The sequence below is a fragment of the Anolis sagrei genome, chromosome 5 (assembly GCF_037176765.1).
Source record: "Anolis sagrei isolate rAnoSag1 chromosome 5, rAnoSag1.mat, whole genome shotgun sequence".
NCBI classification, from domain to species: Eukaryota; Metazoa; Chordata; class Lepidosauria; order Squamata; family Dactyloidae; genus Anolis; species Anolis sagrei.
This window is the reverse complement of record NC_090025.1, coordinates 105950730-105974358: the sequence shown is the minus strand read 5'-3', so window position 1 is coordinate 105974358 and position 23629 is coordinate 105950730. Positions and strand designations below refer to the sequence as shown.

General features: G+C 39.9%; 1 protein-coding gene across 2 annotated transcripts in view; it reads right to left on the bottom strand.

Moving 5' to 3' along the window:
* ABLIM2 (actin binding LIM protein family member 2) overlaps positions 1-23629 on the bottom strand; it is a 69852-nt gene that overhangs the window by 9266 nt on the left and 36957 nt on the right. The window contains exons 9-17 of one of the 2 annotated variants that reach the window (XM_060777996.2): positions 22453-22536; positions 21398-21544; positions 19032-19152; positions 16711-16809; positions 9724-9825; positions 6139-6192; positions 4494-4540; positions 3363-3507; positions 1207-1265 (exon numbers count right to left, since the gene is read on the bottom strand). In XM_060777996.2, the coding sequence (XP_060633979.2) occupies positions 1207-1265; positions 3363-3507; positions 4494-4540; positions 6139-6192; positions 9724-9825; positions 16711-16809; positions 19032-19152; positions 21398-21544; positions 22453-22536 (858 nt within the window). The remainder of the gene's footprint in view (positions 1-1206; positions 1266-3362; positions 3508-4493; positions 4541-6138; positions 6193-9723; positions 9826-16710; positions 16810-19031; positions 19153-21397; positions 21545-22452; positions 22537-23629) is intronic. The other variant, XM_067468954.1, reaches the window with a different exon arrangement.

The window sequence follows — 23629 nt, the reverse complement described above, 5'->3', positions numbered from 1 at the left end:
ACAAAGGTGGTGTATAATGAAAAGGGAGGAAAGAAAGAAATATCCACGAAGAAAATTCTTGTCCCGGTATTAAATGCTTGCCGTATATATGCTGTGCTTTGCCTTGAGTCCACTTCAGGGTGAGAAGGGTGGAATATAAATGTTTTAAATAAAAAATAATTAAAAAATAAAATGAAAATCCAGACAATGCTGGGTATATAACACTAATATTAAAATAAAATTAAACATGCAAGTCAATTAAAATATTTTAAAATACTTAAAACAGTGAAAATAACCAATCCCTGCTTGACACATATAGCACTGAAGAGAAACCCTTCTCACGTGGTTTTTAGAGGGCAGTGATGCTCAGAGATAGAACATATGCCTAGTTCAATCCCTATAATATCTGATAAAAAAGAAAATAAAAACTTCATTCTAAGAAGGATCGCAGTCTCATGCTCTGAGAGCCCCTGACAATCAATGTTGAGTCCAGATAAACCAGAGGCCAACTGGGATCCCAGCGAGGTTGCATGTGGCCCCTTAGGATGAGGAAACACTGGGATAGACACTCTGCCCAGTTACCAAAGGGTGGAGAGTCAGTCTGATAAAATATTGCATGGCATATGTTTTTAGACATAATAACTGGAGCAGCGTACAGGGAGCACACAACTCCCATGTTACGCCAGCTCCACTGGCTGCCAGTTTGCTACCAGGCACAATTCAAAGTGCTGGCTTTGGCCTATAAAGACCTAAATGTCCCTGGCCCAATTTACCTGTCCAAACGCATCTACCCTTATGAACCACCGCGGAGATTATGAACTTCTGGGGAGGCCCTGGTCTCGATCCCACCACCATCAGAGGCGTGTTTGATGGGGACGAGAGACAAGGCCTTCTCAGTGATTGCCCCTCGGCTATGGAACTCCCTTCCTAATGAGATCAGGTCAGCCCCCTCCTTCTTGTCCTTTAGAAGGATGATAAAAACGTGGCTGTGGGACCGAGCCTTTGGGACTGTGCAATGAGGCAGCGATAGGAACCCTTAGTATGCCAACCAAATTCGATATGGTTGTTGAGACAGTTTTAACTAGTGGATCTTAACGTTGAGATATGTGATTTGAATCCTTTTGTTTGCAGTTTATATGTTGTGCTCCGCCCTGAGTCCCCTTTGGGTGAGAAGGGTGGACTAGAAATGCTTTAAATAAATAAATAAATAAATAAATGTCTACTTACGTGATGTAACCCATTCTTGCCATAGTCAGGAAGTGAAGCAGATTTGGAATATGGAAACCCTACAACAGAGGGAAAAAACAAAACAAGAATCTTCATTAAATGCATAACAATTATAGTTGTCCCACCACATTTGCAAAACGTTCACAGATTTTATTATTCCCGAACTATTTGCTACTCCCCTACACCATTTTTCCAGGGATTCTGATAACACTGTGTCCATACTGGCTCATGTTTGGTGAAGCCAATGGGTAGAGGATGGGATGATCAAATAGGGAGTGTGTGTGTCTGTGTGTATTTCCTCTTTTACTCATTTGATTGGGCAGATGGATAGGAAGGAAATGGGAAACGGAGCATGAGGAGGAAGGGTGCATGCATGCATTTCCTTGCATGCTCACTCCCTCATTTAGATGGTGGGCAGGGGAAAAGGGGACAGGATGGAGGGATTCAAGGAGAGAAGGGGGATGCTAAATGGTTCTGTGGGACACGTGGAGGGGTCTGGAAAAGGAGAGGGGAGAAAGAGAGTCAGGGTGGCAGCAGTGGGAGGAGGGCAAGGGTAGTGGGAAGGGAATGTGGCAGCTGCTCTTACAGCAGAGGCACAGGCACTCCATCTGTTTGCCTTGGAGACCCACACACCACCCATCTTCCTTACTCATGTTTCCCCATCCACCCACTCACACCTGAATGTGTGAGTGCACACATGGGAAAAGGCATTCCTATGCTTCACCTCAATAGGCTTCCAGTCCTCTCTCCTTCCTCTCTGTTTGCCTGAGCAAACAAATAAGTGAGCAAGGGAGGGAGTGCACACAATCATGCTCATTCCTCATGTTCCTATTTTAACATATTTTAAGATCCTCAACATTCAAATAGAGAGCATTCTTTAAAAGACATTTAAGGGCAACTATATTCAATCACATGCCAGCTGGAGGTGGTGATGCTGGAACCTATTCTACCAATGTTTCTAGATCACTACTCTACCAATATTTGCTACTGATAACACTATGTAACACGTTTTTTGTTCCTGGTTTATAAATGTCTTTACTTAATGAGTTCTATCATTGAAACATAGAAAAAGTTTATTCAACTTCAACAAACTTTATTTTTGCAGGACATCCTGCAGCACATTTTGCTTTAGTTTTCAATGAATATCTCATCAAGTCTCAACCAATTCAACATAGTTTGTGGCAGTCAAAAAAAGGAAGTTTCTGGAGTATAACAACTACTTTCAAAGTAAGTTCTACACAATTAAACAGGAATAATGCTTTCAAATAGATTTTCTCCAAATTTTGTAACATAGTGTAATTGTACTAACAATTCTGCCAATTATTTATAATCCTTTCAAATTTCCAAAATACTACAGGATACATTGGGCAATTAGAGAATTGGGAAATGAAAAACCTAATACTAAAATGAGTGAGCTAAGCCGATAATTTACAAAATCAACAAGTGAGCAAGGCATATAGTTTACAAAACTGAAAAAGGCTATTAGTAAAACAGCTAAATAATTTTGGCGACCAGTCACAATAATCTTAATATCGCCAGATATGAGAATTCCATCTTACCTATGATCTTCTTAAATAGTGTCCCTCTTTTTTCAGCCAAAAAAGGGAAAATATGTGGACAAAAGCATGTCCTTGCCCACTATTAATGCACATTCTTTCAGAGAGAGAAAATGCCAGTTTCCAAAGTTGTGTGTTGTATGAATCCAGTAATAATTCAAGAAAATAGGCACTTTCTCTTGCTGCAATCATGCTTTCTTTCTAGAGGCACTACTGAGTTTCATGCTTGCCTTCTTGGCTGCATGTTGACGTGGTCAAATGTGAGACTTCCCATCAGGGACCTCCTGTATAACATTGCTACAGGCCAGTGGTTCTCAACCTGTGGGTCCCTAGTTGTTCCTCCTCCTGATAGACACCAAAACCAGTGGATGTTCTAGTTCAGTAGTTCTCAGCCTGTGGGTCCCCAGGTATTTTGGTCTACAACTCCCAGAAATTCCAGCCAGTTTACCAGCTGTTAGGATTTCTGGGAGTTGAAGGCCAAAACATCTGGGGACCCACAGGTTGAGAACCACTGCTATAGGCTTATCTTTCTGAAATAACTGCATTAATTAGACTGCAACCCAATGATCTTTCCACAGCTGAAGATGGGGGAATGCTTACTTAGGTAGGTACAGTTTGCATTGTTGTTTAACCGTTGAAGTTCTCTGTCCATTCCGGGACTTTGTGGAAGTGACTGAGTATCCAGATCAGGAGAAATGGTTCTGGCATCCACATCCTCCTTCAAAGTCAGCCAACTTGACTTAAGCTGAACAAAAAAATCCCAATGATACATATTTCATGATTCCATGTCAGTTCACGCAGGCAAGCAAACATGCATGTAAAGTCAGCAGTATACAGTTTTAGTAGAAATTAAATGCTCACTTGCAGGATTTGGGCTTGCTTGGCTATTTTCTAAATTACCTTAACTTCCTCGGGAAATCCTCTTGTTCTCACTTTGCACAGTGTAGTAAACTGTCTCAACTCTAGACTTTTTACTGCCGGTTTACCCTAATATAGTGACAATGATGCACGAAGAGCAGTGTGATAGATTATTTGAGCCTGAGGAAGTGCAAATGACATTTGGAGTAATCAGACATATGGACAGGAGGTAGTGATGACTTCTATGTCAGTGTATCTGCTCCAAATTCCAAAGGTGTTGAACTTTATTCCAAAATCTTTAAAGTTCAAATTAAAGTCCAGAGTATCTGCAGCACTGACACAGAAAATAAGGTCCCATCTACACTGCCATATAAAATCCAGATTATCTGCTTTGAACTGGATTATATGGCACTGTAGACTCATATAATCCAGTTCAAAGCAGATAATCTGGATTATTTGCTTTGATAATCTGGATCACATGGCAGTGTAGAAAGGGCATTGGGCACAACTGGAAGGATCTAGGATAAGAAGCACAACTGGACTCGGAGAGAGGTTGGGAATGCTGTTTTAAAAAAAGTAACACAGTAAATATTACTTGTTAGAGTCCTATTCAAAATATTGTTCCTTTGTGAATTTTGTTGTATTTTGCTGCATGGCCAACACAGCTATCCTTAAACACGCTGCTTTATGAGCAACACATTAAAAATATCAGCAAATTCCAAAAAGTGACCCTCACATTTCTGAAGACCAAATGCTCCTTGTTATACTTTAAAAGAAGTCAATATATTTTGTTTGTGAACTAGCATGTTGCATTGGTTTGAATGTTAGACTCTGGTGTTAGCAAATAATTCTTCCATTGCCATCTACATTTACCTTTCTGTTGTCTTGATCACTGCTGTCACCATCTGATTTTCTTGATGCTAGGCAATAAATAAAATTTACCAGAGTTAAAAAAAAATCCAGCATGAAAAGATACTGATTTTTTTTAAAAGTGTATCTAAACCTAACATCTTATATGTATGAATGAGCAAAAGACAGATTTACAGAGTGCTGTCATGGATAGTAAATATAAAATCAATATACAAACAATGTATGCTTATGGGCATTTTATGTCTGCTTTCAAGAGACGAGGAGAGAAAAATGCCATGTGACAATGGGCACAGCATAACATTATTTCAGCTAATCTGTCTCCACATGCAGTCCAAATGAGATAGGAGGTTCTGGGTGAGTAATATTCATAAACATGAATATTGAAGCCTAAAATAGTTTTTCAGACTGAATACTTCCTCAAGTGGTAGGAGTAGGGTGGTCATGTGTGAAAGAAGATATGGCTCATGCATTTTTATAGTAGCAAAGAAACCAGACTTTCATTAGCTGTAGCCTATCATTGTGCCCAAGAAGGGAAATCCTAAAGCTGCTCCCTTGACGGGAAAGAGCAGAGCCAACAGGGAATACTCAGAGGCAGTCAAGCAATGCTGTCACACACAGGACACACACACACACACATGAGGCGTGCATACACACATACACACACTCAATTAACCAGAACTCAAACAACCGAAATCCTCAAGCAACTGGAAAAACATTGAAGAAATAATACTAAAATTGCACAGTGCATTCGCAAAGTTGTTTTTATAATATAGGCGGTACGCAAGTTACAAACATATGACTCATAGGACCTCATCAGATAGGGGTCCCTAACATGGGTGACAGCGGGGGAATTTGTCAGGCAGCATGGTGAATCCATTGGGCAGCAGAAGAAACCACCGCCAATCCCCCACATCGCCGCCTTCCCCGTCACACAGGCGAAAGTGTCACCACCCAGCTTCCGCACATGCTGACGCTGTTGTAGCCACCTGTGTTCACAGGGCTTTGTCCTAGGACACTTCCAGGACATAGTCAAGACAGAGCCCCACCAGAAGTAGCCCTGCGTTGTGTGATGGGTTACGGCATCACTCATTTCCCTATTCCCATGTGATTTATTGCATTTTCTTGGCCACTAAGATTTCAGGATTTCAGGAAGTATTTCCCAGGCAAAAAATATCATTGTGTTCTATAGCAGAGAATCTATATTGTAGGGTTGTTGTAGGTTTTTTGGGCCATGTTCTAAAAGCATCTATGTTGTAAATGAACCCGCAGCAAACACAGTACTTTAGACTACACACCCAGCTTACAGTCTGTAAAGCTTCTCATACATGGACAAGGAAAATGAAGAGAGAGAAGCACAACTCTACCATCCAAGTTAATCTTACCAAACATGTAATTTATCAAGATTTTGGGGGAAATAACCTGAATTTAGGACTGAAGCAGACTTTTGAAGACACATGCTAATTTCTATCAATAGCCAGCTACACAAGGACAAACAAAATGTCTGTCTATCTGGACACACTTTCATGCAATCAGAGTTGCATTATAACCAAATGTGAATGAAAAGGCAGCACACATTCAGAGTTAGCATGCGCAAGGAGCGGAAAGGACCTGGCTAGAGCACAATGCAGCAGAGAAAAGCAGACTGTACCATGCTGTCTGTAGATAGGGGGCTTCCTATAGATGTTATCTTTTACTCCAGAGTCTAAGAAGAAGAAGAAGAAGAGGGAGAAGAAGGAAGAGGAAAAGGAAAAGCCAAATAGTAAGCAAACAGATGAAATATGATTCTTCTTACTCTGAACACTTTCAAAGCTTTCCAACCACTTTTGTATCTTGATGAATGTCATTGACTTTAGAGCCCCATGTTCTGCTTCATTAACAAAAGCAGTACCACAGAACCCTCCTTCTGTGAACAAAAGCTGCCTCCAAAGCAGACCCCTGGGACTGAGGCCAATGTCAATGTCAAGTTTATTATGGGTGCATCTACACTGGAGGATGAATGCAGTTTGATGGCATTTTAGCTGCATAGCTCAGTGCTTTTGTTCCAAAGAGTGAATGTGCATCAACAAATTACAGACCCCAGATTCCATAATATTGAGCCATGGCAGCTAAAAGTGGATCAATCTTTCCTTCTTTGATAAAATACAATTTGAACAACTAGGTGTAAAGCCAAAATGATTTTACTCATTCTTAATGAGTCTATGCTCAAACTCGAACTTTCATGGAAGCTCTACGATTATACCTTTCATCACATTCTTTCCTACAAAATGTTGTCTCAGTCTAAATCTGAGGGTCAGGAATTATGAGGAAGCTCTGCAATTACCGCTGCCAACATTCAAAAGGTATTGCAACACAATTTGGAAATATGCTGTGAGATCCTGTTATGTTCCTTGTAGTTGTCACTTTGTAATGGTGATAGTGTTCAGTTAGGGGTTGGTCATAGAAGTTAATATCTGTATATTAGGGCTGGGCAACCATGGAAAAATTTGTTTCTAAACTCGATTCGTTTTTAGGGGGTTTTTGCGTTTTGTTTTTTAAAAGAATTCCTAAATTTTTCTTTAAAAAAGTTCGAAATTTACGAAATTTCGGAAATTATGAAACAATTTCGAAACAATAATGAATTGATTCGTTAATGGCGGACGCGATTGCGCCATACGCTAAAAAAACCTCCAAATGGGACAGGGGGAACTTCTAAAGCTTCCCTCTCCTTCTGTTGTTGACTGTTGGTGTGATAATTTATTTTTTTATCACTGATAAAACAAACAACAACTATAAAACTTGCACCAGACATACGGAAATAATAACGAAACAATTTCGAAACGATTTCGAAATGATTTCGAAACAATTACGAAACAATTACGAAATGAGTTTAAAAATTCGTTTCGATTTTTAGTTGCTCCTGAATGGTTCAATATCGGATCGTAAGCTACTTTAAATACGAATTATTAACGAATTACGAAATTAACGAACGAAACCGCCCAGCCCTACTGTATATTGTTGTTGTTGTTGTTAACAATAACAACCAACAACAACTTGTATTTGTTACCTGCCTCTCCTCATGGCTTGAGGTGGGGTACAACATAATTAAAACACACAGATAACTTAAAGCCATTAAATTATTTTAAAGTAGAACAAAGATTAAAAGATCCATACCTAGAAAATATAGATTTAAATCCATACTTTTAAATTGACTGTGTAGGCTTTCCAGAAGAGATACGGTAAGTCTTTAATTACGATTAAGTTCTGACAGCTCATTTAGCTGTTGAATCAATTCCAGCAGATCATTCCACAGTCTAGGGGTGACCAATGAAAAGGTTCTCTGGGAGACAGTTGTAACAGTTCTAAATGGTTGAAGTAAATATCCCCCAGAGAACCTAAGCATATAGGGCAGATTATATGAAAGAAGTCAATTCTGTAAGTAACCTGTACCCAAACCATGTAAAGTTCTAAAGATAATGACCAACACCTTCTACTCTGCTCAGAAACTAATTGGCAACCAGTGGAATGATTTTAGTGCAGATCACTCCTAAATGACATTTGCAACCAATCTGCATTCCATAGTTTGAAGTTTCCAAACTTGGTACAGAGGTCACCCACTGTACGGCATATTGCAGAAGTCTAACCTTGAGGTTACCAGTGACTGCACTATTATCTTTCGGTTTTCCAATTCTAGAAAGGTGAGCAGCTAAAGCTAACAATAAGCACTCCTGACTGTCACATCTATCTGGGCTCACATTTGGAGAAATGAATCCAGGAGAATTCCAAATCCATGAATTGTCTTTCAAAGGAGTTGAACCCCACCCAGAACTGGCTGACATACTTCCAACCTCAGGTTAGGACCCTTAATAGTAAGCACCGCTTTATGTGGAGGTGTACTTTTCTTCATCCAAACCATTACATCTTCCAGGCATTAATTTACAGGGGCCACACTATCCTTAGTGAAGGCTACTTTTGAAGGGATGGCAGAAATGTTTTTGGATGTCATGTGTGTACTGACAGAATCTCCCCTCATGCCGCTAGATCATTGGTTCTCAATCTTTGAGTCCCCAGGTGTTTTGGCCTACAACTCCCAGAAATCCCAGCCAGTTTACCAGCTGTTACGATTTCTGGGAGTTGAAGGCCAAAACATCTGGGGACCCACAGGTTAAGAACCACTGCTCTAGATGACCTCTTGTAGCGTTTTCATTCAAATGTCAAAACGGACTTGGGATAGAATGGCACCTTGTGGAATACCACATAGCAGCTTCTTTTTTAAAGCACCATCATCTGGAATTTGCCAGAGAGGTATAATCAGAACTACTGCAACACAGTGTTTCCAATTCCAAAACCAGAAGGATAATATAGTCAATGGTACTGAATGTCACTGGGAGATCTAAAAGCACCAACAGCTAAATACTCCTCTTGTCAGTGCTAAGATGGAGATCATTCACTAAATAAACCATAGCAGTCTCAATTCTACAAGATGCTCTGAGGCCAGTTTGAAATGGGTCAAGTAAATATGTGCCATCCAAGACCTGGAGTAGGAGGGCAACTGCCTTCTTGATCATCTCATGCAAAAAAGGAAGATTACAAACTGGTTGGTAATTATTAATGTCCAGAGAATCCATGGAGGGTTTTATCAACAGCAGTCTAACTAATGCTTCTTTTAAACAGGATAAACAGTCCCCTTCCCTGAAAGATGCATTAATAACATGTTGTATTTGAGATAAAATTGCACATCCTCCATGGACAACCAGTCAAGAGGGGCAGAGATCGAGAAAACACCTTGTCCTCCTTATTTGCCTCAGCAGCTAGTCCACATTAGTAGTATTCACAAACTGAAACGGATCCACTGTAATCCTGCTCACAGAGTTGCTGGACACCTCATTATCAACTTTCACTGCAATAACTTTAGCTCAACATGAATTTGCAGATGCAATATGTGTGGAGAAGAAATCTTTCTTTATAGCACATATTGCCACCTTATAGGAATAAAGAGATCCTCTATACTGTGTCTTGTCACATGGAAGTTGAGTTTTCCACCATTGGTGCTCTAGTTGTCATCCTTTTTATTTCAGTTCCCTGAGGGTCTCTGTATGCCAAGCAGCCTGGTATACTAGATATTTGACACCAAGTACTTTTTAATCAAATTTCTCAATACTGCTAACATCATATTGGGTTTTTTAAACATGGTTACAACTGTAAAATATTCAAGATAGCAGCAAATAAAGAGCAAAGCTAAGCAATGGATGCCTACCTGGAACATGAAAATGTCTAGGTGCTTGCTGATAGAAAGATGGTGAAGACTTGCTTTCTGAATACATGGATAAGCTTGGAGTGCTCCGACCACTTTCACTGCCTCCAAGGAGAAGAGCAAATAAAAAAGCACATAAAACAAAAAATGGAAAGCAAAGTAGAGAAATTCAAGCATAAAAAAGGCTTTTTTCAAAATAACTTGTTAATCCAACAGGGTTTTTTTGAAATGGTTATGATAGCCCAAATTATTTGTCAATATTCTGGTCTCTTAATTCTGCAGTACTACTCAGATCCTGTATAGAAGTTAGTTTTCTTATATTTAGCTACATTGTACAGAATGGTTTTAAATGCCTTAATGAAGAATTTGTTCCCAAGTTTTTACCAATCTGAGCTGCGCCTTCTCCTGAAGAACCTTCATCTGGAATATTGCATGTACAAGGCAGAGGATTCCCAGCTAATCAGTTCATAGGAACATATAAAACCACATAGTTCTTATTTGCTGGCCCAGCCCAGGGATGGTAACGGTAGTGGCCCAGGGAGTGGTAAACACGCTAGGATATCCTGTCCAAAGCAGTGGGGTGGAAATTATGTGACTCTTCCAATATTGTTGAATAGCACATTTGACTAGCCCTAGTCAGCACAGTCCTAAAAATTGCAATTCAACAGCAATCGAGGGGCTGTGTGATCCCCACCTCTGTCCAAGGGCCTGGAAGTACAACAGAACTCTGCAGGTGGGTCATGATTGGCTGGTTTAGTTGACCCAATTTGAGTATGGGACCAAAGCTCATGTGGTGTTAAATGTGGGATTGCATTTAAAATGTCAAATTTCTTTTGGCTAAATAATGGTTGGGAGGATAAGAAGGCTAGGAGGGGATTAAGCAGCTTTAAGGATGGGGGATTTTCAATGGGAATTTATGCCTTGATCTCTCTCTCCCCCTCACGCACACACACACATACATATAAACACACACAGACACAAAGAGAGAGCTGTTATTTAGAAGAAGAAAAACCCGGAGACATGGCATGCAGCTGTGCGTCTAATGTTCTATCTGCAGTGGTCCATGGAAACAGGAACTGCTAAGAGTTGAAGAATGTGGTGAGCTTGACTGATTTTGAGCTTTCCTGGGCTGCTTGTAAGTAAATAAAAGTGCTGGAAAATCAGGACATTCCCCTCCACCCAACCTACACACGTACAGACATACACACTTGCACATGCATGCATGTGCACACACATGCATAGTGCACTTTGTTATTTCCACTTGGGCATTGCAGGTAAGCTGACTCAGTCATGCTGTTGGAACACATAACATTCCCAATCCACTTATCCAACTCAAAAATTACAAATGCATAAAGGTGTGTACATGGAACCTAGAGAGATACAGCTGGCTTTGCCCATTCTTCTCCCCCGCTCTTTGGGAACAGGAAGCAATGAATGAAGCCCTCTCAGTGAAATCCCCTTACCTTCCCCAATTGGAGAATGAGGCAGGTATATTACAGTGGCTTCAAGGAGTGCTCTAGAGGCCTGTGGCTTATATAGGACCCCCACCCCTTCACTAGGGTCAAGAAAGGGCTTTAGGGTGGATCCCCATCTTCAAAATAATTCATTATCTCGCCTTACTTCAAGGCCAGTGCTGTTGGAACATACATGAATCCTGGAAAGCATTGGACCTCTTTATTAATCCCTTGATTAATAAAAAATATAGATGTCCTGCTTTTGAGGATTCTCCATACTAAATGTTCAGTATGGAATCTGCATGCTTCATTCACTCACTTTTTATAGGGCAGCCCTTGTCTTTGGGAAGCAATTAATGGATATAGTCCCCAAAATGAAATCTGAGCACTTAAAGAGTATAGGCCACACCAACAATGACTTGTGGTCAGGGGCCTTTTCATATTGCATAATGATAGTGCTATATTCTTTTTTATTATTATTATCACAGTAGCATCTTAAGGAATTTTGAGTTTTACAATCAAGGGATAAGTGTTTAGATTTCTTTGTCAGAGAACTTAATTGACTCACCAAACTACCGTGGGCTCTCAATAACTATAGGAATTGGTTCCAGGTCCCCCCATGGATAGTATAATGCTTAATTCTCTATTAAAAATGGAGTCGTGTTCTTCTGCTGCCCATCTCCACCTTCGGGCAACTTCAGGGAACACGCTATTAGTAGCACTGCCACTGCTGCTCACCATATATCTGTGGAAGTTGCTTGCCATTCTGTGACTGAAGGCAGCAGTTGTCCTCCTGCAGTAATTCATAGAATCATAGAGTTGGAAGAGACCTCATGGTCCATCCAGTCCAACCCCCTGCCAAGAAGGAAAATTGCATTCAAAGCACCCCTGACAGATGGCCATCCAGCCTCTGTTTAAAAGCCTCCAAAGAAGGATCCTCCACCACACTCTGGGGCAGAGAGTTCCACTGCTGAACAACTCTCACAGTCAGGAAGTTCTTCCTAATGTTCAGAAAGAATCTCCTTTCTTGTAGTTTGAAGCCATTGTTTCGTGAATGACCAAACAGGCACTTGTTGCCCACACTAACTGCCATGTCATAACAGAAGCTGCTTGCCATTCAGGGATTGGTGGCAGCATTCCTGCGTGGCAGGAGCAAGGCCAATCTCAGGGTGATGAGTAGCCTCCATGGGGACACGGCAAGTGGCAGTAGTGGCTGATCATGAGCTCGTGGATAGAGAGAGATGAATATGCAAATCCTGGGGTTCCAAAGGATGCCACTGTGACAGCTAAAGTGGAACACAGTGGTATAACTGATGAATCAAGCATTGAGAAATTTACATGCAATATAAAATATACAAGAATAAAAAAGGGAAAAGCCTACTTTGAATTAAACCCTTCAGAAATTATTGAAAATAGACGTAGAAGATTGCAAAGCAAAAGTGTCACATTAGTAGAAACTGCAGTCGGTAAAGCGAGTGCAAGACAAGACTATATTTTAGAACAGAAGTCAGAGAGCATAAACAGTCACCAAGGGCCCTTCCAGACAGACCCTATATCCCAGGATCTGATCCCAGGTTTTCAGTTTGTCCTAAATTATCTGGCACTACGGATTCATATAATCCAGTTTAAAGCAGAAAACCTGGGATCAGATCCTGGAATATAGGACCTTGTCTGGAAGGGCCCTTAGTAAAGAAGTGTAAAACCCTGGGAATAGTACAGTTATGATCTGTCTCCCAATAATAAACCTGAATTTCTTTTATTAGCTCTTTATTCCTGCCTTCTAATCCACATACCTTCACTCCTAATCATTCTCTAGTGTGTATCCCCCCATCTCAGCCTGTATATTATCATATTTTACAACCAGAATAGCATTTTAAATGTTTCCTACTCTCCATAGGGTCATTTCACATGGATTTGACACCCTCTGTTTTATATTTTACTTAGTATTAGTTATGTTCAGATCCATCTTAATGAAGGATGATTTTGAAAATAATTTTATTGGTAGGTTTTTTCTTATAAAACCTATAGATTAATAAGTTTTACATATTTTAAGAAATATGTTGCCTGCTTTTTATTACTTTATTCCTGACTCTATTGAGAATTCTTTCCAAGATCATGTGCCTGGCATGACTGCATGGAGCATTGTTACCTTCCCACCAGAACGCTACCTATTGATCTATTCACATTTGCATGTTTTCGAACTGCTAGGTTGGCAGAAGCTGGGGCTAACAGTGGGAGCTCACACCACTCCCCGGATCTGAACCTGTGACCTTTCGGTCAGCAAGTTCAGCAGCTCAGTGATTTGACCCACTGCACCACTGGAGGCTCCTGTGTATTAAATATATTTTTATTTATTATTTTTATTTATAGTATTGGTATCCTACTTTTCTCTCTCTCAAGAATATTCTTGAATTGAAATAGCCAAGAGATAATATGGCAAGAACTTTAAAAAAACAAAACAAAATGTAATAATTTCACTTAATCAGAGATGGCTACAGAACCATCAATTTTAGCATAATCTCACAAAAGTGTGATGACAAACTTTATTTTCTTTCAAGCTAAAGTTCCTTAGGAATATCTTCAGGATGTGATGGTAAATACGGCCTTGTTGAAATAATGTTAGATCGCTTCTGGTTTGTATTCCCTTAGGACATATAGTTCGTCCTTTATTGAGCGTGCCCACAATATTTTATATACATATTGGATTATCAAGTCATGGGTTTATAATGCCATAGCCAAGGTATCAAACTATGGAATGTACTGCTGCTTATGCACAAATTGACTTCCTCTTGTGTTAACAAGTGGCCTTTCAAATAATCTCATATTTCCATTATGTGAATCAAGTCTAAATTGTACTCTAAATGGCATTATAAAACATCTGGGCAAACAAAAAAGAATTCAATAAGGAGGTGGGGGCTAATAAAATAATGCAGGGTGTTAGTAAGCAACCAGAAGCTCAAAACAGACTCTAAATACTGTACAACTAAAGCTAATTTAAAAAAACAACAACACTTTATCACAACTTGAATGCGAGCAATGGATAGAATGAGATGGACATGTGTGTCAAGTCTGTTCTTGTCAAAGTTCCTGGTAAGGTCATGATGTGTTTATTCTGTGCATTTTCTCCCACACACATGCATTTTTGATATAGGCATCCTCTGACCAAAACATGTCTGGTGTGAATTTTAGAAAACAGTGCTGTATTTTTGCACTCTTTTAAAAGATGTGCATGCTGTCAAATTCCTCTTGTTGTTATTCTATTGGATGCAATGTATGTCCATAATTGTATGGATTTCTGATGAGAAACTGTGTCTGTATCTATGTTTGCTTCCTTGAGGTGCAGAATGTATGAACCCATTAGAAACACACCTTCCTCACACATCTCCACATATGACATGGATATTGTTTTGGAGAATACGTAGCATCTCAGAATGAACTAAAGTTTGTGGATGGACTTCCACACTTTAGCACAGCCTTTAGAGTGGGAGACAGTTGCCTAAACCCATCCATTTGGGAATAATTGATCTGTCTAGTTTTGGAAACAGATATCCAATTTTCTTCTCTTTGGACCCAACATTCTGCCAATCTGTTTCTCAAGAAAGACTGGATGATGGATGATAGCTTGACCAAGGGCTGCATTTATTGACTCTCCATCGAACAACTGATTTCAGCTTGTTTTAAAAACACACTTCTACAACTCTGACCTATTTGTGAAGATGAGCCACGGCCACTACAATTTCAGATTGGCTGAAATGTAGGCCACAGATTTTAAAAACTCATACTTCTCATTCAGCTCCCATCTACCAATGAGCTATTAAACAAAATTAACAAATCAACTTTGGTGTTTGGACTTTCCTTATTCTATAATATTTACATGGCTGAAAGTGAGAAAGCAAAGCATGAGAATGCCTCTTTTGTGAATTTCACCTCTGCTATGCAAACACTTCTATTCCATTGAACAGATGAAAGTAAAATGTGTAAATTTTATGTCTTCTTTTTGAAGATTGTGTGGAGATTTGAATATATGGTCACTCTATCTACTACATGGTCATGGTCAATGATGAGTTTCTACATTTTCCACATTGGTGTTTCCAGAGACAATAATGCTGGAACCTATGTGGTTTTGAAATGTGATGTTTCTATTTCTGCCTTTTACTCAAGAGTACAATCACATGGTGGAAATTGTGGTTTTCTAAAGTTTTCCCAACATTTTCAAGTAGGACTAGTTTTCAGTGGACCATTTAGAGGAGCACATCAACACAACAAGAGAGTAGCTTATTTATGAAATGTTGTGGTATGTAGGAACTATCCCCTTAACAAACAGGCTTAGATTGCAATAACAATTCCCTCTTTTCTTTAGCTATATTTTCCTTGAAAGAACTTAATTTGCTTTATCTGCAACAGTGGTTCTCAATCTGCGGGTCCCCAGGTGTTTTGGTTTACAACTCTCAGAAATCCCAGCCAGTTTGCCAGCTGTTAGGATTTCTGGAAGTTGAAGACCAAAACATCTGGGGACCCACAACTTGAGAACCACTGATACAGCATGTTCTCAGGACTCTAGCCAGCAGCCCCACACAGGATCTTACAGAATCAGGGATCAAGGAGAAATCTGGTTATCCAAAAAGTCTTTCAAAACCAGAAGTGCTCAAAAAGCAAATTCAGAGCTTTCTTTGAGCCTCCAGAAGTGCCAGCTTTTCAAAAAGGCAAGAAAGAACTGCAATGTTCAGATACCCTTGGCTACAGCAAAGGACTTCACAGATACCTCAAACACTAGTAACTCCTGTTGAGAAAATTAAGGCATTATTGATAACTATGGGTCTACCCCAATTGCTGGATTCTCAACGTAGTTTACTTGGCTAGCATCTGTTACCAGTTTTGGAGATTTGAATCTCCTGCACTTGGCTTTCCTGACAATGAGGCAAGACTTGGTTTGTTTTGGCAATGGACTTTTGTACTCACACATGAACACAAATTATATCTACAGGTCTTTCCCTGGTGTGTAGGGATATTGAGAATTCTGTGCAATCACTACTTGAATTTCAGGAAACCTTTCAGGACAAATCTTCTGCAGCTTTTCATTTTCTGGCCAGAAACATCTGCTTTCTAATCTTATAATTTTATGTATATAAGATCTGGACACAAATGAATGACACCAAAAAATATCCTGAACTTGAAAGAATCACAGGGCTGTTCCTTTTCTCCTGAGAGACTGGGCACCCTTTTTCCCCAATAAGGATATAAAAACTGTAAATTAAAATTCTGAAAAATGAAGCCCAGTTTTGTTTAATATTACTATGGGATTTATATGTTGAAACAATCCTATGCCATTTGAAAAAGTAAACATATGAGTTTTAAGTATCAACAATCATGTAATATCCAGTGAAAAAATGATTTGTAACATATATAAAGAAGTTACTCACGAAAGTTAGAGAAGAAAACTATTCATTAGAGAGGCACATGCACACACAACATTGAAAAACCACACTTGGGAGATGTCTACAGTTACCACACCACAAATGTCATTCCTCGACCTTACCTTTGAAGAAAGGGATGTAATGATGTCTGAATGTAGATGTAAGGCTTGTGTATTGGGGCAAGGAGATGCAGCTACTGGTACCAAGTGTCTGAGTACCAGCTAGGGGGCAACAGAAAATTAAGTGAAAACAAACGTCTCCTCAGTTATGCACTAAGCTACAAAATACTTATATCAAATAAATGTCTTCTTGCAGGAAAAGTATCCCATTCATAATGCGAATGCTTGTTTGCATTGGCTTGCACAGAAACAAGATGAGGCACAGAAGTGTTTTACTTTGTGGCCTGTGCCTCACCACCTTGGAGGAAGCATCTCCATTCTATCACTTGGAATTCGGTCCAGTTCATTTCAAGGCGAACCCAAGACATGGGAATCCTATCCTTTTAAACATGAGCAGACTATCCCTGGCGCCAAGCAAGCAAACTGTTAAGACACTGATGACTTGTTTAATTTTACTTAGACACTTGGCCTCCCCATCAAAGGTATCATGAGTTATCTCCAGAGAACAGTTTTTCTGTCTACATGCCCATATCTTCATCTCTGCAATTTTTGTTGCCATCTCTCTTTGTAACCCTTGGCTTGGCTAGTTCAGAACAATAATTCTTTCTGCAAGTCAAACATTTTCACTCAAACATTGGGACAAGTGGGCTTCCATTTGTCTGGGGTCTGTGTCCTGATGCCTTGCTCAGTCTTGAGTACTATGTCACCAATCTGCACAATTTATCATGTTCCCGGCCAAATCCAGCTACCGGCCAAGTATTTTATTCTGCCAGGACATAAAAAGCCGGTGTCCTGTTTCAATCTTGTTTTCATACTTGCTCCTAAAAAGTAACACATATTCTATAAAAAGAAGAATATGTGTCTGTGTTGGTGTGCATGTGTTTACGTCAATTAAAAGTTTAGAAATTCCTTTCTAACTATAATCTTCTGTGCTTTGCACAAAAGCAACTACTAGTTGCAACTACACAGCCAGTGACTACAATGAATGCTATATCATGACAAACTCTTAACAGAATACAGATTTGATTTAGTTTTAAATACTTCTCCTGTCCTCTGCTAAGACGATTTAAAAGTTATTTATTGTTTGGTTTGTCTCAGGCTGACCATTTGGCATTTTTTACCAGCTGCCCATGGCCTGGGGAGGGGAATTCAACCCACTCCAGCACAATAGTAGTCCCTAATCTTTTTGGACCATGGGCCAAGAGAAGTCATTTTTTCTCCTGTGCTGTGTCTTCGATGCACAGAAAAACTGGAAATAATGTCACTATATTCTTTACCTCTGAAAAACCAATACAATATTTTCCCTCCAGATAGTATGACTTTTAAAACTGCAAGTGCTGCAGAGAATTGATGCATCTTCTTTTTTCTGTTTGTTTTTGCCTTTCAAATCATGCAGGGATTTAAACTCCACCAAATGAACTTCCTGGTTACAGGTTATTTGAGAGTGGAATAGGCTTCTTGGGAAGGTGGTGTCTCCTAAAGTGGAAGTCCTTAAACCAAGGCTGAAGGCTCATTTCTCAAGAGTGCTTTAGCTGTTTATTTCTGTATGATGTGTGTATGTGTGTCACTCTGCTCTCAGAGGATGGACATGTCCACAAAACCTAGAATTCCTCATATACAGGGGGCTTATATGCTTCGGCCAGGTCTACACTGCCCTATAATCCAGTTTGAAGCACATAATCTGGATCTGGAAACTGGATTATATGGCAGTGTAGATGTGACCCTCATTTAAGTGTACCTTTAGAAGAGATTTTCCTTCTAGTAGATCTAGGTGTGGGATTCCAAAGGTGCTTACTATGCACCCAAACTCTCTATAAATCTAAAAATGGCAAATAAAAATATTCATGTAGAAATATTTGAACTCTGTTTTTCCTTTTAAAAACAAGCCCATGTAATTAACAAAATATTTAAAACACAACAATAAAAGCACATGAAATTTCTCAATGCATTCAGGTGTTCAATGACAGCTTCTTTCTGGACACAGAACACAAAGATATTCGCTATTTGTTAGTGACAGATGCTTGATTCATCTACTCCGCTTTTTAAAAATCCCCCACTTTTCATATAGGTCTTACATATGCAGGATTTCAGTACAGTATAGTGCCCCAAGATACTATTTTAAGTATCAGGTATCACACCCCACAAATTTCATTGTTGTGTTGTGAATTATTTCATTTATCACACCATATATGATATGTGTAATAAATTGCAGGGTGACAACATAACTGTATTTTTTGCTTCATGCAGAAACCTAATGACTCTAACATTATCAAGGTAAAAAGTAAAACCATTAGAAAGAGTAAAGGAGCCTCTTCCTCAGTTACCTGGTCTGCTGTAATTCTGAGGAGAATGGCAAGATGGGGTGTTGCGACCATAACCAAGTGAGCTAGTGGAACTAGGGCTTGATATTCGATGCTGTTTGGAAAGCCGGTCATCATGGTCACTCTAGGAGTAAGAGAGGGATGAAAGACTTTTACTGCCATTACAGAAGGGAGAATGTTAACTTATAAGTCAAAACAATTGTCAGATTTGTATTTATTTGACATCATTCCATATTTTAGATTTGATAATAATAATAATAATAATAATAATAATAATAGTTTTATCTTGTTCTGAAAACAAAAGTTAAATTCCATCAGAGATTCTTCACGTTTAACACCTGCATGCACCAGTCACACACATTTGCATGTTTGACATTGTAGATTTATTTGTGGATTTATCACTGGCCTTCCAAAGCCCTCACCTTTCCATCCTAAAGCCTGAAGACTCCACATGTATTTATTTATAATATTTATATTCCACCCATCTCACCCTGAAGGGGACTCACAGTGGATCACAGAACACATATACAGCAAACTTTCAATTCTCTCATACACTGACAAGGCAGACAACTGTGCATAGATAGAGGTATATATAGGCTTTCCAATCTTCTGCATCTTGGAGGCTGTGCTCAGTTCTGGCCATTAGGGGCGGGGGTGCTATCATTCCACTTTCCCTGCCAAAGAGCTTTTGTTCGTAAATTCCCTCCTTGATCAAATCACCAGCATTTTTTTCTGGCATTTCCTTATGGATGCCTTAAATACCTCCCTGCTTCAAGCGGTACCTATTTATCTACTCACATTGCTGTTTTCGAAACTTCTAGGTAGGCAGAAGTTGCGCTAAAGACGATGAGATCACCCTGACTCAGGCTTTGAACTGTCAACCTTTCAGTTGGCAAGATTTACCGCAGCTGGCGGTTAACGTGTGCTAAAGCCCGGCCCTTGCTGTGCTAAATTCACAGTAAATCACCCAACAGCCAGAGCTCCCAAAGCATGGGGCTGCTGTGCACGTAACAGCCTTAAGCTTGGACTGGCTGGAGAGCTAATTCTCTCACTCACCAGTGCTCTCACTTACCCAAGCCAGCTGCTATGTGAGATTCGGGAAGCAGTTGGTGATAGTCATTGCTGCTGCTTTGCTCTCCCAAAGCTCCCACTCAGATGTGGCAGACATCAAGAGAGCACAGCACCAGTGATTAACCTTGCCAACCACTTCCCAAAGCCAACACAGCAGCCAGCAACAAAAGGCTTTCACTTGAAGTATAGGGTTGCTGTGTAATTTGCACAGCAGTCCAGGTTGTGGGAGAAAGGCAGTAGCTGTTATCACTTGTTATGTCCTTCCTCACAGGACCCCCAAGTGAATGTACACACAGCAACAGCAGGCTTTAGGAAGCTGGGGTGGCTGCAGGGCATGTCTGCTGGGTACACATTTGTCATATCGTCCATCTTTGCAAAGTCACCCTCCCACTGACTCTGCAAGCCCTCCAAGAAGCTATGCCCAGGAAAAGATAGGTGGGTGTCATGACCAGCAGTTTGGTGGGTTTGGTTTGGTTGCTGTGGAATGATTGGAAAAGATTAATCTCCCTACTGTTTGCAAGATGTCAACTCTCCCTATTAAGTAATGGTTCACAGGCTGCAAAGATTGTTTGGGAAGGACTGCTGATAATATCTGCATAGTTTATATGCATGATATTCATATTTTTTTTTCTTTTGCTGAATAGTCTTTGTCACAGACGTACTTTATGAAACACAGTTTAAACACAGCTTTCTTTGCAAGTAAATGTAACAAAGTATTGTCGAAGCTTTCATGGCTGGAATCACTGGGTTGTTGTAGGTTTTTTGGGGCTATATGGACATGTTCTAGAGGCATTCTCTCCTGACGTTTTGCCTGCATCTATGGCAAGCATCCTCAGAGGTAGTGAGGATGCTTACCTCTGAGGATGCTTGCCATAGATGCAGGCGAAACGCCAGGAGAGAATGCCTCTAGAACAGTGGTTCTCAACCTGGGATCCCCAGATGTTTTTGGCCTACAACTCCCAGAAATCCCAGCCAGTTTACCAGCTGTTAGGATTTCTAGGAGTTGAAGGCCAAAAACATCTGGGGACCCCAGGTTGAGAACCACTGCTCTAGAACATGGCCATATAGCCCGAAAAAACCTACAACAACCCAAATGTAAAAAAAACAACAACAACCCTACGATGTATAAGAATACACACATTCAATTGAAAAAAAACTTGCGGATCTTTTTTCTTACACAAGTTAGGATTGAAATGCTTGAACTTATGGCTAACAAACATTGGAAAGTCAGTCATAATTCTATTGTTCAGATCAACTAACTCCACACACATAGAGATGTGCATATGCCATGTCAATACCTCCACATAACTGTGCCTCTCATCTGTCACGTAGCTGATATATGGAGAATAGGAAATCATATCCGGACGGTCTATGTCATAGATGGCCTTATTCTTAGGAAGAGCAGCCAAATCTCTGTAATCAAGGATTTCATCACCAAGTTTGGCCTAAAAAAATAACAGGGGAAAAAAGGAAGAATGCCTTAACACAGAAACACCAAAGGAGAGTGGAACCAACAGTGTTTTCCATCTTTCTCTCTTTCTTTCACTCAGAATTTTTGGGAAGCCTGAACATATCTTCACCAGCTTTACCGCAACAAACAAATTAAGTTACAATTTGCATATTGTATCCCAATATTAAAATCACCATATCTTGGCTTTCTGCTTCATGTCAGAAGAGAGGCAATCTGCAGCTGCCCAAACTACAATTCACACTTCCTCCAATGAATGTCCAGCTTTCTTCCTCCCAAATGAACTTGTGCTCAATATCACAGGCAACAGGGGGCCAGGGGCCTAAAACAGTCACCCCATCAAAGAATAACCTGCTGGAGTTCAGAGAAAGTGCCTGTCTTGGAGTACACCAAAACTAAGCATTTAGGTCACTGTGGGGGCAGATCAGCTCGTAGGCGGCCACAAAACGGATGCAGGCTGATCCTCATTAACCCTGGGGAAAGATGCTTAATGTGGCTGCACCCGGAGTTAAAATAACTCAGGGAAAAGCCCAAATCCTGAACCAGGATATGACAGACAATCTTGCACACAAAATGGCAAGATTTTCACCCAAATATTATATTGAAGACTCATAATGCTCCAGCTATTATGAGATTTCACTTAGACCTGGAAGCCTCAGTTTCAGCAAAGGGCTCTGTGCAATGTTCTCCCACACTACAAAGGTGCTGGGGATGACTTTCTTCAAGGTAACTGAATTTTCCAAAATGCTAACAATTTGTGGTGATGCTCATATCGATAAGAATCTCAATTTTTCATACAGTTTACTTGTGATTTTCATCTTCCTCTCATGCTCCTTTGCTCTCATTTTGTTTCCAATAAGTTTTTTTTTTACCATGGATACTTACATAAATCACACGACTTGGGGAACCAGATGTACTTGAAGCAGGTACTGAAATTATGCTTTCAGATGAAGTTCTAGTTTCCTGCAGCTGAAAAGAAATAAAGTATTTTTATTAAGTACTAATTAAAAGAAAACATTTCATTTTAGCGCATTCTTTGAACCGCAGAACATGCATTTACTGGACAACAGAACTATACCACATTGCAAAATACATGGTACATCTTTAGCACAACATGCTTTATGTCATTTCTTATCTCAATCATGAATGTTTTCTCCAGTTATATTTGCAGGCATTCTGTTTTTTAAAAAATAGTCAGATGGACAGAAGTGTAAAAAAAATACTAATTAGCTTGTTTTAAGACAGGGGCCCTCAAACTAAGGCCCGGGGGCCGGATGAGGCCCTCCAAGATCATTTACCCGGCCCCCGCTAAGTCTGAAATGACTTGAAAGCACACAACAACAACAACAACAACAACCCTATCTCATGAGCCAAAAGCAGGCCCACACTTCCCATTGAGATACTAATAAGTTTATATTTGTTAAATTGTTCTTCATTTTAATTATTATATTGTTTTTAAGTGATTTTTGCACTACAAATAAGATATGTGGTATGCATAGGAATTCATTCATGTTTTTTTCAAATTATAATCCGGCCCTCCAACAGTTTGAGGAACTGTGACCTGGCCCTCTGTTTAAAAAGTTTGTGGACCCCTGTTTTAAGGGTTGCATTATGGCTCACCATAATTCTTATTGGGTTGGATCCAAGTTATTTGAATGACTGTATCTTGTTCTAATGTGTATTTTAATATGTTGCTAGCCACCTTGAGTCCCATTATTAGAAGATAAGCAGGATGTAAATGAATATAATTTTTAAAAATTGTGTCAGAAGTGACTTGAGAACATTCAGCAAGTCATTTCTGATGTGAGAGAATCTGCCGTCTGCAAGGATGTTGCCCAGGGGATGCCCGGATGTGTTACTATCCTGCTCGGAGGCTTCTCTCATGTCCCCGCAAGCTAGAGCTGACAGACCCCATCTCATGGATTTGAAACGACAACCTTCAGGTCAGCAGTCCAGCCAGCACAAGGGTTTAACCCATTAGTAATGCAAATATTACTAATAATTGCAATTCAACACTGCTTTAAAACATGGTACGAAGTCATATTAGTCTCTCCCACTGCAT